Source organism: Pteropus alecto, unplaced genomic scaffold (assembly GCF_000325575.1).
Source record: "Pteropus alecto unplaced genomic scaffold, ASM32557v1 scaffold271, whole genome shotgun sequence".
Lineage (NCBI taxonomy): Eukaryota > Metazoa > Chordata > Mammalia > Chiroptera > Pteropodidae > Pteropus > Pteropus alecto.
The window spans coordinates 21,444-36,922 of NW_006430730.1; the positions used below are offsets into that span (position 1 = coordinate 21,444).

The 15,479-nt window shown below is 42.6% G+C and overlaps 1 protein-coding gene across 1 annotated transcript; it reads left to right on the plus strand.

Moving 5' to 3' along the window:
- The first annotated feature begins 3,325 nt into the window (after positions 1-3,325).
- Positions 3,326-10,939, plus strand: IFNL1 (interferon lambda 1). Its single transcript, NM_001290171.1, is given in 5 exon segments — positions 3,326-3,520; positions 9,373-9,444; positions 10,226-10,369; positions 10,474-10,557; positions 10,654-10,939. Coding segments are annotated over 5 exon segments (576 nt in total). The 5' UTR covers positions 3,326-3,343; the 3' UTR covers positions 10,753-10,939.
- Positions 10,940-15,479: the final 4,540 nt, after the last annotated feature.

A 15,479-nucleotide genomic window follows, 5' to 3' on the forward strand; every position in this document is an offset into this window, starting at 1 on the left:
TTAATCCATTTTGAATTAATTTTGGTGTGATAGACAACAGTCTAGTTTCATTCTTTTGCAGGTGGCTTTCCAGTTTTCCCAGCACCATTTATTGAAGAGGCTTTCCTTCTGGACTAGCCAGATTTTAAGTACTCACCAGTCACGTGTGGTCAGCGACTACTATACTGGACAGTGCTGATATAGAACACCTCCATCACCGCAGAAAGTTCTATTGAACAGCACTGACTAGACAATATAAGTACGAGTATGTTCTGTGGCCCAGGAATCCTACTCCTGACTATGTCTTAGTTTGGAGTCTCCCAAAATCATGCCCTGAGCCAAGGGTACCAGTGGTTTATTTGGGAGGTGTCCCCAGGAAGCACAAGCAAGTGGGGAAATTGGGACTGGAAGAGAAAAAAGCCAATAAATGGTGCAGAGTCTGGACCAGAGTGAGGCAGGTGTGGTACCTAGGGTACCTGCCTGAACCCGAGACTGAGTGCCTCCTTAAATTCTGCACCCTGCGCACCTCGGCTTCCTCATCCTAACCCCTGACCTAAAGGGGTTACTGCTATAAGCTACTAGATGGAGCTCACGCTCACCAGGGACCCTCCAAGCACATGAGGAATCATGTAGAACACATTTCAGAACTGACCTGTCACCGGTGTCCTGGGTTCTTGGTGATCTCTCAGGACGGAAACCAACAGGGATGACTGCGAGAAAGTGCAGGCAAGAGATAAAGGTTTATTAAGCTTGTGCGCAAGGAAACCAACACAGAGAAAGGAAAGAAAGGTTTGGGTGGCTCCCAGAGAGAAATTGAGGCAGGGTTTTAAAGGGAGCTAGGTGGGGGCGGGGTAAAAGTGACGTGTAGGCATGTAAAGGCAGGTGTTTCTTAGCACCAGCGCAGTGTGACTACGTGCTGCTTTTTGCCTGGAGTGTCTCATTAGCATAGTAAGTCTCCACTCTTGGGCGGGATTTTTAGTATTTAAATTAGGGGAAGGTCATCTTAGGGACGTTCTTGAACCTTACTGTGCATGCATGGTGATGACGACAGGCCCTTGTTGCTGGTAAGCCTCCCAGGACTCCTTGATGTTGGTCCCTGGTGCCTTAGGATGAATATTGTGAAACTTCCCAGGCTCCAGCCCTGACCTCTCTGACTACCCCACAACAGAAAGTTGTCCTCCTGTCTCAGACTCACTGACGAAGAGAAACAGAGTATGTATTCACTAGCTCCCCATCCTCACTGGTTGAGGATTGCCCTGAGGAATTAACCCCGGCCTTGAAATCTGTTCTGCGTGCAGACCGGAGAAAGAGCTCGGTGGAGAAGCAGAATGATATCCGTGCATGAGGCAGGACGCCGTCAACACGCATGGGAACCACCCTCCATATCTACATGTGAGCGAAAAAAGTGAGCTGAGGGGACATGGTGAGGTCACCAGCTGGAGCCCTAGAAAACCTCTCGCAGAGTGGACATGGGTGAGCCTTACAGGGATGGCGAGCTAGAGGCAGCCTAAGTGTCCATCCCTGGGGACAAAATAAGAACAAATAAGACAAGTGAAAGTGCTGTGGGCACAGCATGGACTACAACGCGGCAGTTAGAAGCCAGGAACTTGAGGCGCACCACCATCGATCATCTCAGAAATGTATGGTTAAGCTTTAAAAAAAAAAAGGAAGAAATAGAACAAGATTTATAGCGCAATCCCATTTATGCAAATTGAAAATATACATGTACGAAATCACAAATTATAAAGATACTTCTTCATAGCTATATATCAAGTGTATTACAGTGGGTGCCTGTGAGGGGGAGGGGCGGGAGTGGGGATTGGGCATGGGGGAGGGGCAGGTAAAACCTTAGAGGGTCTTCAAGGGCCAATTGTGATTCTGTTATAATCTGAAAAGTGTGATTAATAACTTCTGCACCTAAAGGCCAAGAAAAAAAATAAAGTAATGAAAAATATGAAGGGCCCGCACGTCAGAGCAATTCCCTAGAGGCTACGCAAATATTACCGCGCATGGTAGTTGTGGGGAGGATAGCAAAGCAACCAGACTCTGCCTGCCTGCTGGAAGCCTTCCTCACCGCCTTCGCCCCAGGCAGCAGCCTCTCCTGCCCCCAGCAAATGAGGTGCTCCCTACCCTGTCGTGCTACCCAGAGGGAGAGAAAGGAGAGCTGGGTGTCTGGGACTCCCAGAGGTTCCCAGCTTCGACTTGGGCAGAGTATAGAATAAGATGTATGCACACAGGACTCCCTTCAAATGCCAGCTGTGCCATTAACCAGCTGTGGGACCTTAGGCAAGCCACTTTGCCTTCCTGTGCCTCTGTTTTCTCACTGGTAAAATGAGGATGTTCATAAAAATAACTACGGCAGATCCCCCGAATGACGTCATTTTATAATAACGTGATGAGGGGGAAAAAATCGATTTTCTACTGGGAGCGCTGTCTGTGTGGCGTTTGCACGCTTTCCCCACGTCTGCGTGGGTTTTCTCCCGGGACTTCGATTTCCTCCCACATCCCAAAGGTATGCATATTAGGTGAATCGTCCAAATTGTACCAGTCTGAGTGACTGTGGGTGTGTAGGGGTGGCCCTGTGATGAAGGGTTCCTTCCAAGGTGGGGACCACCTTCCACCCCGAGCTGAGGCCACTCTCAACCTCGACCTGGAAAAGCGGGCTGGAAAATCATCATCTTACTTGTTTTCATTAATTTTTCTAAAATGTATGTATAGCTCACATTTATTTCAACATTTAATATTAGAAGTGTTTATATCTTTATTGACAAGTTCAGTGATGTTTCTGTGACCAGAAATATACAGTAAGAACATAACTCGTATTTACATCAATTAGCTCTGGTCAAACTGATTCGTTATATGGGTTCCAAGAACCTATGGAGGGCTTTTTGTAAGATCTTAGTGTATTCACAGAAATGTTCAGAGCATGAAATGAGTGAGTTCCTGGAACAGGCTTAAATCAGTGAAGGAAGCGCCTTCTCTGCCACCCAGGCAGCCTCACCCCTGTACACCCCGCCCAGCCCCTGCCCTGCTATGACAGTTGCCTATCCCTCTCCCTGAAACAGTCTCAATCAGGGACTCTCCCAAAGTCCCAGGGACTCCTAAGTGAGGCTCGGAGATGTCTTAGGCTCCCTCCTGGGATTGATTTCAGTTTCTCTTTTGTTCTCCTTAGAGCTATGGGCTCACCTGGCCACACCCACACCTGTGAGATCACCTGGATCAGCAGCTGGCCCCGCCAACTCATACCTTTTTGAAATCGAAATTTCCACTTGCTTTTTCACTTTACACACATCATCCAGGATTGTTCATTTAGCTTGGTTAAAAAGCCAAGCCATGCAGCCAGGGAAGCAGTTGCGATTTGGCGATGGCTGTAGCCTGGTGCCTGGTGCTTGTGCTGGTGGCTGCGGGGCTGGGCTTGGCCGGAGCAAGCCCTGTTCCCACTTCCATGCCCACCTCAGCTGGAAGGAGTTGCAACATTGGCAAGTTCAAATCTCTGCCACCAACGGAGTGGAAGGCCTTCAAGAAAGCCAAGGACGCTTTGGTGAGTAATTATTTTGTGTGGTTTTTTTTTTACTTCGATTGAAGTATAATTGACTTACAACATTATAATAGTTTGAGGCGTATGACATAATGATTTGGTACTTGTATATATTGCTAAATAACCACCACAATGTCTAGTTAACATCTGTCAGAATTGTTTTCTTGAGATGAGAACTTTTTTTTTGGCCTTGCAGTTAACTTTCTTGTTAAATTTCCTTACTAACTCTAATAGTTTGTCATGGATTCTTTTAGTTTTTCTCCATATATAGACATATCTAATGCAAGTGAAAATTTTATTCTTCCTTTCCACTCTTTATACCTCTTATTTATCTTACCTTATTAAACTAACTAGAACCTCAAGGTATGTTGAATAGAAGTGATAATAGTGAACATCTTATGTTTCTAAACTCAGGGAGAGAAGTATTATTTCACTATCCATTCAACTATCTATGAACATCTAGGTTGCTTCCACACCTTGGCTGTTGTAAGTAACGCTGCAATGAACACAGGGATGCATATATCTTTTCAAAGAGGGTTTTCGTTTTCTTTGGATAAAGATGCAGAAGTGGAATTGCTGGGTCAAAAGGTAGTTCTATTTTTAATTTTTTGAGAAATCTTTATTCGTTTTCCATAGCAGCTGCACTAACTTACAATATCATCAACAGTGCATGAGGGTTCCCTTTTCTCCACATCTTTGTCAGCACTTGTTATTTGTTGATCGTTTGATGCTAGCCACTCTGATAGGTATGTGGTGATATCTCATTGTGGTTTTAGTTTGTAACTCCCTGATGATGAGTGATGGTGAGCATCTTTTCATACAGATGTTGGCCATCTGTATGTCCTCTTTGGAGAACTGTCTATTCAGGTCCTCTGTCTATTTTTTAATTGGATTGTTTTGGTGTTTTTTGTTTTTGCTTTTGTTTTGTTTTGGTGTTAAATTGTATGAGTTCTCTGTATATTTTGGATATTAACCCTTTATTGAATGTATCATTTACAAATATTTTCTCCCATTTAGTAGGTTGTCTTTTCATTTTATTGATGATTTCCTTCACTGTGCAAAACTTTTTAGTTTGATACAACTCCATTTGTTTATTTTTTCTTTTGTTGCCCTTGCCCAAGGGGATATATTTAAAAAGATATTGCCAACACCAGTGTCAAAGAGTTTACTGCCTATGTTTTCTTCTAGGAGTTTCACGGTTTCAGGTCTTACATTCAAGTCTTTAATCCATGTTGAGTTTATTTTTGTATATGGTATAAAAAAGTAGTCTAATTTCATTTTTTTTGCATCTGTCCAGTTTTCCCAACACCACTTATTGAAGAGACTGTCTTCACTCCAGCTTATATCTTTGCTTCTTTTGTCATAAATGTATTGACCATATAAGTAAGGATTTATTCCTGGGCTCTCTATTCTATTCCATTGATCTACATATCTATTTTTATGCTAGTACACACTACATACTAATTTGATTACTGTGGTTTTGTTGTATAGTTTGAAATCAGGAAGCATGATACCTCCAGCTTTGTTCTAACTCAAGGTTTCTTTGGCCGTTTGGGATCTTTTGTGATTCCATATAAGTTTCAGGCTTAGTTATTCTAGTTCTGGGAAGAATACCATTTGCCACTGGTATTTTAATATGGATTGCGTAGAATCTGTATATTGCTTTAGGTATAAAAAACATTTAACAATATTAATCCTTCCAATCCAAGAGCGTGATATATCCTTCTACTTATTTGTATCCTCTTCAATTTATTTCTTTGATGTCTTACAATTTTCTGAGTACAGGTCTTTCACCTCTTTGGTTAAATTTATTCCTAGGTATTTTATACTTTTTGATGCCATTGTAAATGGGATTATTAAGTATTCCTTCTGATCATTTGTTATTGATGTATAGAAATACAATAAAGTTTTGCATATTGATTCTGTGTCCTACAACTTTACCGTATTCATTTATTAGTACTAATAGTTTTTTGGTGAATTCTTTAGGGTTTTCCGTATATAGTATCATGTCATCTGCAAATAATGAGAGTTTTACTTCTTCTATTCCAATGTGGAAGCCTTTTCTTTTTCTTGTCTGATTGCTGTGGCTAGGACATCCAATACTATGTTGAATAGAAGTGGTGATAGTGGACATTCTTATCTTGTTCGTGATGGTAGGAGAGAAGCTTTCAGCCCTTCACTATTGAGTATATTAGCTGTGGGTTTAGCATATATAGCCTTTATTATGTTGAGATATGTTTCTTCTACACCCACTTTGTTGAGAGTTTTTAAGCTCTTAGTATCTTTAAAGGGTATTAAATGTTATCAAATGCTTTTTCTCCACCTATGAGATGATCCTATGGTTTTTATCCTTTCTTTCGTTAATGCAATGTATTCATTTACAAATGTTGAACCATCCTTGTATCCCTGGGATAAATCCCCTTGGTCATGGTATATGATCCTTTTAATGTATTGTTGTATCCAGTTTACTAATATTTTGTTGAGAATTTTTTACATCTATGTTCACCAAGGATATTGGCCTATAATTTTATTATTGTAATGTCCTTGTCTGGTTTTGATATCAGGGTAAAGCTGGCCTCATAGAATGAGTTTGGAAGCATTTCTTCCTCTTGAATTGTTTGAAACAGTTTAAATATTTGGTAAAATTCAACTCTGAAGCCATTTCGTCCTAGACTTTTATTTGTTGAGATTTTATTTTTATTATTATTATTACTGCTTTAATTTCATTGCTAATAATCGGTCTTGTAGATTTTCTTTTTCTTCACAGTTCAGTCTTAGAAGGTTATATACTTCTAGAAATTTATCCATTTCATTTACATTGTCAGATTTGTTGGCATATAATTATTTATAGTATTGTCTGTTATAACCTCTTCTTTTATTGATTTGAGCCCTCTCTCTTTTTTTCTTGATGAATTTGGCTAAAGGCTTATCAATCCTACTTATCTTTTTAATGAACCGGCTCTTAGTTTCATTAATCTTTGCTATTGTGTTTTTAATTTCTATTTTGTTTATTTTCATTCTGATCTTAATTATTTCCTTCCTTCTGTTTACTTTAGATTTTGTTTGTTCTTCCTTTTCTAGTTCATTCAGGTATAAAGTTAGGTTGTTTGTTTGGGGTTTTTCTTGTTTCTTGAGGTGAGCCCATATAGATATGAACTTCTCTCTCAGAACTGCTTTTGCTGCATACTATAAATTTTGAAAAGTTGTGTTTTCGTTTTTATTTGTCTCAAGGTAATTTTTTATTTTCTGCTTGATTTCCTCTTTGATCACTTCTCGACTTTTTGGCTAAAATCAAGTGATTTCCTCTTCGATCCATTGGTTGTGTAGGAGAATGTAGTTTAATCTCCACATATTTGTGTTTTTTCCAATTTTCTTCCTGTCGTTGATTTCTAGTTTCATGCCAGCGTGGTCGGAAAAGATGCTTGATATGATTTCAATTTTCTTGAACTTATTGAGGCTTGTTTAGTGGCCTAATATGTGATCTATCCTGGAGAATGTTTCATGTGCACTTGGGAAAAAAATATGTATTCTGCAGCTTTTGGATTAAATAGTGTATAAATGCCTGTTAAGTAGCTCTGCTCTAATGTGATATTTAAGGCCATTATTTCCTTATAAATTTTCTATCTGGATGATCTGTCTATTAATGTGATTTTCTCCCTTTATGTCCATTAGTATTTGCTTTATATATCTAGGTGCTCCTATCTTGGGTGTGCAGATTTTTATGATTGTTATATCCTCTTCTTGAATTGACATAATTCATGGTATTTATCAAATATTTGACTTTACCTATGAGATATTTTTCTTTTCTTATATTTTCTTATTCCTAGTTATGGCCTTTCCTTTTCTGCTTAAAGAAAAGTCCTTAACATTTCTTGAAAAACTGGTTTAACGGTGATGAAATCTTTTAGTTTTTGTTTGTCCAGGAAACTCTATCTCTCCTTCAATTCTGAATGATAACCTTGACAAGTAAGTTATTCTAAATTGTAGGTTCTCTTCTCTCAGCACTCTAAAGATGTCCTGCCACTTTCTCTGGCCTGTAAAGTTGCTGCTGAGGAATCAGTTGATAGCCTTATGGCATTTCTTTTGTATGTAACTAGTTGTCTTCCTCTTGCTGGCTTCAAAATTGTCTATCTATCTTTAATTTTGCCATTTTAATTACAATATGTCTTGGTGTGGGTCTCAGTGGGTTCCTCTCATTTAGAACTCTCTCTGCTTCCTGGGCTTGGATGTCTGTTTCCTTTCCCAGGTCAGGAAATTTTTTAGCTATGATTTTTTCAAATAAAATTTCTGTTCCTTTCTCCCTTTCTTCTCCTTTTGGTATCCTGATAATGCCAATGTTTTTGGCTTTTATGCTGTCCCAGAGGTCTCTTAAACTATCCTCGGTGAGTTTTTTTATTATTTATTTTATTATTTTATTTTTTTCTTTTTGCTCTTTCTATTGGTTGATTTCCACTAGTCTTGTCTTCCAGGTCACTGATCCATTCTTTTGCATTAGCTAATTTGATATTGATTCCTATTAGTGTATTTTTCTTTTTGGTTACTGTATTCTTCAGCTCTGCTTGGTTCTTTATTATATTTTCTAACTCAGTTGAAGTTCTCCCTAAGTTCCTCTATTCCACTCTCAAGTTTGGTGAGCATCCTTATGACTGTTTCTTTCAGTTCTTTACCAGGCAAATTGCTTATCTCCATTTCCTTACATTATTTTCCTGGGAATTTTTCTTGTTCCTTCATTTGAGATTTTTCTTGTTCCTTCTTCTGTCTTTTCATTTTGTTTGACTTTTTGTGCTTATATGAATTAGACAAAATAGCTATTATTCCCAGTCTTGAAAAAATGGCCTTGTGTAGAAGCTACCTCTGCATAGGCTGTCTGTGCCTTGTGGTTTTAGCAGACCAGTTGGAGACAAGCAGGTGGCTATGGCATGCAGGGCACTAGCCTACTGAGCTGGAGCTGTTCCAGGTGAGGGGCAAGATATGTGTGGTAATGCCCTGTGGATCCCGCTTGCTCTCTTTGTTCAGAGCCAAAATGGGGTCCAGATAGTGTGAATGGGAACATGTTGCAGCAACCTTGTAGGTAGGCCAGATCACCCGAATGAAGCTCCCGCCTGTCCTACCGAGGTGGAGAGGGACATAAACAATGGCACTCACTGGCGCCTCCGATCCCAGAGAGTTCCCACAGCTCCCAGAGAGCTCCTACGGTTTCCCAGCCTTCTCTGTTTGGTCTCTTTCTGTCGTTTGTTGTTCAGGAGCTGCTCATTTAGCCCTCAGTTGTCTCTCAAGAGTAATTCTCTCTATATATGTGTATATTTCAGTGTGTTTCTGGGAGGGGGAGGGTTCAGCATCCTCTTATTCTACCACCATCTTGGATCTGTGAGCACCTACTATTATAGACTAACCCCTACCCTTCCTGCCTTGGCCAATCTGCTACTCTGCTACTGTGGGCTAACCTCTATCCTCCTGTTATGGGCTAGCTTCCAGCTTTTCTTTTTTTTTCCCCCCTCTTTAATTCCTACCCCCCACTTCCACTCCTGACCTATGGATGTTGCCATCTCCCCTTAAGAACTGGATCTCTGAAGGCAGGGCATCTCCTCTCAGGTGCTCACGGCACCCCTGGGGCCTGGCGCACTGGGGTATGGTCCGTGGCTCTATCTGGGGCGGGAACCCAGGACCTTCTGTGTGTAAAGCAAACGTGCTAATCGCTGAACTATGGAGCCACCTCCTAGCTTCCAGCTTTTCAGCTGCAGTTAATCTCTATCCTTTCTGCTGTGTATTAAAGTCAAGTTCTCCTGTTAGACCTTCATCCTTGATCCTATGGGCTAGCTTCATACTGTGGGATAACGTCTGCTCTTGCTCTCTAGGAAAATTCACTGAAAAACCAGAGCTGCAGCTTCTCACTCTTCCCCAGGAACTGGAAACTGACAGAGCTGCAAGTGAGTTAGAACTGAGGTCACCCTTACCCTCACCTGCCCGCTCTTTCTGTCTCCTTAAGTGGCCCCTCACCTCCTTTATCTCACCTGTCTTTCCCTTCTCTCTGGTGTCTCCTCACCTGTCCTGTGCCCTTGTCCCGCTTCAAATGCTCCTTTGACTCTGTCCCCGCCATGAGTCCCTTTTATCATCTTTCTGCCTGTCCCTCTCACCTCCACTCTTACCTAGTTCCTTCTCATTTCTCTCTTCTTTTCTCTCCTGGGTCTGTCCTCCACCTGTGCCCCTTCCCCACCCAGCTTGTCACTGTCTACTCTCAATAGTGATGACCACTTCCCCTCTCAACTGACCTCCTTACCACTGACTCTCACCTATGGCCCTCATCATCTTTCTTCCACTGATCTTCTCCTAGCATATACTCCTCCTTCACCAATGCTTCTCACTTATTCATCTAACTGTCCCTCACTCACCTGCCTCCCTAACCTGTTTTCTTCTCACCCATCTTTATACCCTGCCTCTCAAACCTCTGTGATCCCATGAATCATCTTTCACTTGTCCCCATTTCATTTTCTCACCTGTCTCCTCACCTGTTTCCTCCCTTATTTTTCCTCCTCACCTGTATCCTCTTCATCTGCATCCTTCCTTATATGTTCCCCATTACGTGACCCATCCCCTGCCCTCCTTCCTTGTACTCTCTACCTATCCCCACTAACTAGGCCTTCTTGCCTATCTTTCCTCACCTTTCTACCTCACCTGCCTCCTCACCTGTTCTTTCTCATTTCTCCTCAGGTATGGGAGCGCCCCATGGCTTTGGAGGCTGAACTGGCCCTGACACTAAAGGTCCTAGAGACCAAGGCTGACTCATCCCTGGGAGACATCCTGGACCAGCCCCTTCATACACTGCGCCACATCCACTCTGAACTCCAGGCCTGCGTGAGTGCTCGGGGCACCAGGCCATGTCTGTGGGCTCTGAGCATATGAGACCTCACCCCTCTGTCCTAGGGCCTGCCTCACACACCACCCTCCTCTGCCCACAGGTCTCACCTCAGCCCACAGCAAGTCCCAGGCCCCATGGCCGCCTCCACCACTGGCTGCACCGGCTCCAGAAGGCCCCAAAGAAAGTGAGTTACCATGAGAAGGATGGATGCCTGGGCTCTGGGTAAGGAAGGAGGCTGATGCCCGAGCAATGGGAAACCGCATTCCGATCTCTCTCACAGGTGTCTCAAGACTGCCTCGAATCTACTGTCACATTCAACCTCTTCCGCCTCCTTACAAGAGATCTGAAGTGTGTCGCCAGGGAAGATCTATGTGTCTGAGAACCTAGACCCACCCCCAGCTCATCTGGGATCCCAGACCTTATTTATGCACTAAGTCCCACCCCTGCCTTAAATTATTTCCTCTCACCCCTTATTTATGGAGCTGCAGCCCTGACTCAGGACTAAATGAAATATTTATTTTTCTACTTTTATATAATGTGTTCCAATAAACAATAAGGAATTGGAATCTTCTGTGATTAGTAAATTCTTGAGTGTGTGTTTGTGACTGTCTGTGACTGAGCATGAAGGTCTGTGTGGTGGAGGCCAAATTTGTGACTGGTTGTATGTATTTGAGTGTGCCTGACTTCTGTGACTGTATATGTATGTGTATTCAAGTGAGTGTCTGCCTGAACCCGAATCTAACTGAAGGTGTATAATGCATATTCATGCCCATGTGCGTGCAAATGTGTATGTATATACGCACATGTTTATATGTCTCTCTGTCTCCCCCTACCTGTGAACTGCATAGCTCTCTTTTCCATGTATACCTAGGACAGATGGAGATCTATATCAATCAGAATGCTTTATCCCATAATAAGTATCAGAAACCAAACTTACATTAAATAGAACAAAAATGAGTTTATTATCACACATAAAAAAGTCAGTTGGCAGGAAAGGAAGTTCTCATTCATTCATTCATTCATTCAATAATATCATTGAGGAACTGGGTTCTATTTCTGCTGACTGATTCTTACTCTGGCTACCTCACGGTCTCAAGATGGCAGCTACAGCTACAGCTGTCACACACAGACAGTATCCTCCAAATCACAACAAATCACCCCCAAGCTTAATGGAATAAAACAACAACCATTTTATTATGCTCACAGATTCTGTCGGTCATGAATTTGGACAAGACTTAGTGTGGATAGCTTGCTTCTGGTTCACAATGTTTAGGGCTTTGATTCTTCCACAGTTCTTAGAAGCAAGGAAAACCTTTCAGAGAAACTCCCTGTTGGATGTACATGCTTGTCTCATTGGCTAGAATTTAGTAACATGCCCAAGTCTAACCCAATCACTGGTAAGGAAGATATAATTGCAAAGATAGGGTTAGATTAATCAAACTCCACCTCCGAGGCTAGGGAAGATGTTTTCCAGGGAGAGTGAATACCTGAATAAATATAGAGCTCTACAAGCAGAGAAAGTGGGAAATGGACCTAGGGAGCAGCCTTAAATGGCACATGGAGGTTCCAAGGTTGTAAAGGTCTTGCAGGACTGATATCCAGTGGGTCTCCCATAGTAGCACTGTTTCTGTTGTTAAAATGTTGAAATACTTTCATACCAGTTGGCAAATAGCTATTTCCCCAAGATCCCCCTAAGCAAACTCCCCCCGCCCTCCCTTTGAATCTTCTAGACCTCCCCAAAATTGAGAAATGAAAGAATTAGTACCTGAAACAGAGGGAGCAGGAGGGAGGGGTACGTTTCAGGATATTCTCCAATGTGCGGCCAGTGTGCATTCCGATTCTAGCAATGCCAGTTGTTAAACAACTTGCTGGCATCTCCAGCTCATGCATGGTACGCGTTGTGGTTTTTAAAAAGTGGCCACCAACTCTTGACATCCTCCCTTCGAGAGGTGGAGTCGATGTTCCCCACTCATTAAAACTGGACTTGTGACTTCTTCAACCAATAGAGTGCAATGGAAGTCAAGCCTTGTGACCTCCAACACCAAGTTCACCTAGCTCTCTCAGAAGATGCATTCTCAAACTCTCCCTCTTGCAACCCAACTGCTACACTGCAAGAAACTCAAACCACGTGGAGAGGCCATATGTACATACTTCACTTGACAATCCCAACTGAATTCAGCTTTGTAGTCATCCCAGCTCAGTGACCAGACACGTGAGTGAAGAAATGTCCAGATGATCCCAGCTCTCAGCTGGGGCAAAGGCAAGCCATCCTCACTGTGACATGAGCAAGTCCCTGACCCATGGAATCTGGGAGCATAATAAAATAATTTTTGTTTTATGCCACTAAGTTTGTTTTTAAATGAAGCATAGATGGTTGGAAAAGTGTGACAGCTACCAGCCCATCATAATTCATTGTGAGGCATGTCACAAGAAATTTATTACCAAGAGTAACCCACTGAAGTTTCTGAATGGTTGAGCTTTTGTCAAATTACAGAGGTTTCAAAATCATCCCCATAGTCCTATAACTCTCACTACTTTGCATTCTACTTTGTTTTCTCAATTAGGAGACAAAGGCCACACACTAGAAATTACACACGATCCCACAGAATTATACAGTTTGTGAGTGACAGAACTCCAGTTTAGTTGGGGACAGCAAGGTTCCCAGCCCAGGTTATGAATTTCTTTCCCCCTTGCCTGATGCCTGCTTCCCCACACTTGTGATTTGGAATGGCCATACAACTAAAGAGCTTCTTAAGTGAGTTAATTTATGCAGAAAATTTAAAACAATTTTTGAAACAGGTTAAGCCCTATATATGTGTTCATTGCTATTACTCTTATTATTTTAGAATTTTTTCTTCCCTGATATGAAGAAAACTTTCATTTGTTCCCTTCCTTCCTGCTTAACTCATTGGTATGAGGATGCGAGAACTGGAGCTGTGGTAGCCATTTTGTGACCATGAGGCAACAAGCCTAGAAGATGAAGCTATCCTTCTCAGGAAGGTAAAACAAAAGAGTAGGAAATTCATCTTTGTATACCCAGCACAGAACCCAGAGAAAGTAGTCAATTAATATTTGATAATACAAATTCGAATCATAATATGCAATGTCTGAGTTCAGCCATATGACCCTCTTCAATATGAGTGCCGTAATGGAAATGAGATTGCAAATCTCTGCTTGGAGAAGCGAAGCAAAGCTCCCTTTCCCAATCCCCCATGTGACTGGACATGTGACTCAGGTTGGCTCAGTCAGAGCACTCCATCTCTAGATCACAGTAACAAACCTTCCCTGGTCCTCCTTCATGACAGACAGCCTTTGCACAGCTGTCCCCTCCACTTGGGACATGCCCCACCACCCTCCCACCACCACCACATCTTCACCTGGCGGATTTCCACTCATCTCCTATGTCTTGGCTAATATCACCTCCTCCTCCAAACACTTTTCTGAGTGGTCCAGTGGTGTCTCTATTGCTTTCGTAGGCCCAACAAGCTTTCCCATCTGAAATTTTCTGTATTTAGGTTCAACCATATGAAATTGCCAATATTCTGTCATTTCTGACCTATAAAACTGGCAATTTCATATGGTTCAACCTAATTTTTTTTTTTTTTGCCACCCCCCTCCACTAGGCCGCCCAATTCTGGACATCTGCGTACTGAGGGCTAAACTAACCCCCATCTGGCCGATCGAAGTGTTTCATTCCCTTGGATGCCACAACCAGTGCAGAGGTGGCATGTGACCCCAGTCAGGCCAATCAGAGCCCTTCCCTGGGATCTTTTTCATTTAGGAGATCTTGCCTTTTTCCCGCTTGGCTATGGTGCTGGAAGGATTGAGTCTGTGTCTGTAAATAAATGGCCATTTTCCTAGCACATGCAGTTGAAGGGAATGAGTCTGAACTGAAAGAAGCAGAGGAGAGAAATGAGCAGGAGAGTGTCTTGGTGGAGTTGAGTCTGGTTTCCAGTCCCTCAGGAAAGTCCCTTTGTAGTTTTACCCTTAATTGTCTCCCTCCCAGCTATATGCCTCAACAAATGCTCACTTTTTAAGCTGCATTACTGTCACTTGCTACCGAAAGACTCTAATACATGTCCTTGAACCTCTGGGTGCGGTCAGGCAGCTCCTCTGGGCTCCCATAGTCTCATTTCCTTTTCCCATCACAGCCTTATTGTCATCTGAGCTCCAGAAGGGCAGGGACCGTATCTGTCTTTGTCACTGCTGGGTCTACAGTGTCCAGCGCAGGGCCAGGCACAAAGTAGATGCTCAAACATTTCCCTTGAAAGATACCATGTCCTCTCTCACTGGTGTACCCGTTCATTGGGTTTAAAGCTCTCAATCTTGAAAAATCAAGCATGTAATTGGCATTGATAAATATTTCTCTGTTAGATGAAGGACCCAGGATACAGGAGGCGGAAGGTGGTGGGTGTCCCTCCAAAGGGCTAAACCAGGGACCGTGTGGGCCCCAAATATGCTGATGGGTGAATGCCACATTCTGAAATGGCAGTTCTTGATTTTGTTTTGAAGGCAGGCACACCCCACTCCAAAGCTGGGGTTTCCATGGAAATCAGATCATATACCACCCATGCTGAAAACCCTCCATTGGCTTTCCACAGCTGAGAACAAAATCTTGACTCATAACCATTGGCCACAAGTCTCTCCAGAATCTGCCCCGTGCTTGCTTCTTCTACCTGCCCTCTTCCCACTCTTCCCCTCACTCCAGTCCAGATACACTACCTCCAACACGCCAAGCGCACTCCTGTCTCAGGGCCTTTGCACATGCTATTTCCATTGCCAGGAATTCCTTCTCACATGGATTTCTTCAGCTTCGACATCACCTTCCTCGATCCTGCCAACCTAATGTAGGCTTCTCGGTGTCCTCGCATACTGTTTTCATTCATTTCACGAACACACTTACCACCAGGCATTCATTACATATTTACTTACCTAATGTAGGCCTCTCAGTGTCCTCGCATACTGTTTTCATTTATTTCACGAACGCACTTACCACCAGGCATTCATTACATATTTACTTACTTGTTTACTGTCTCCTCCTTCTAGAATATAAGCTCCAGGGGCAGGGTTTTTTTTGTTTCATTTTTTCATCGTTTTGTTCAGTGC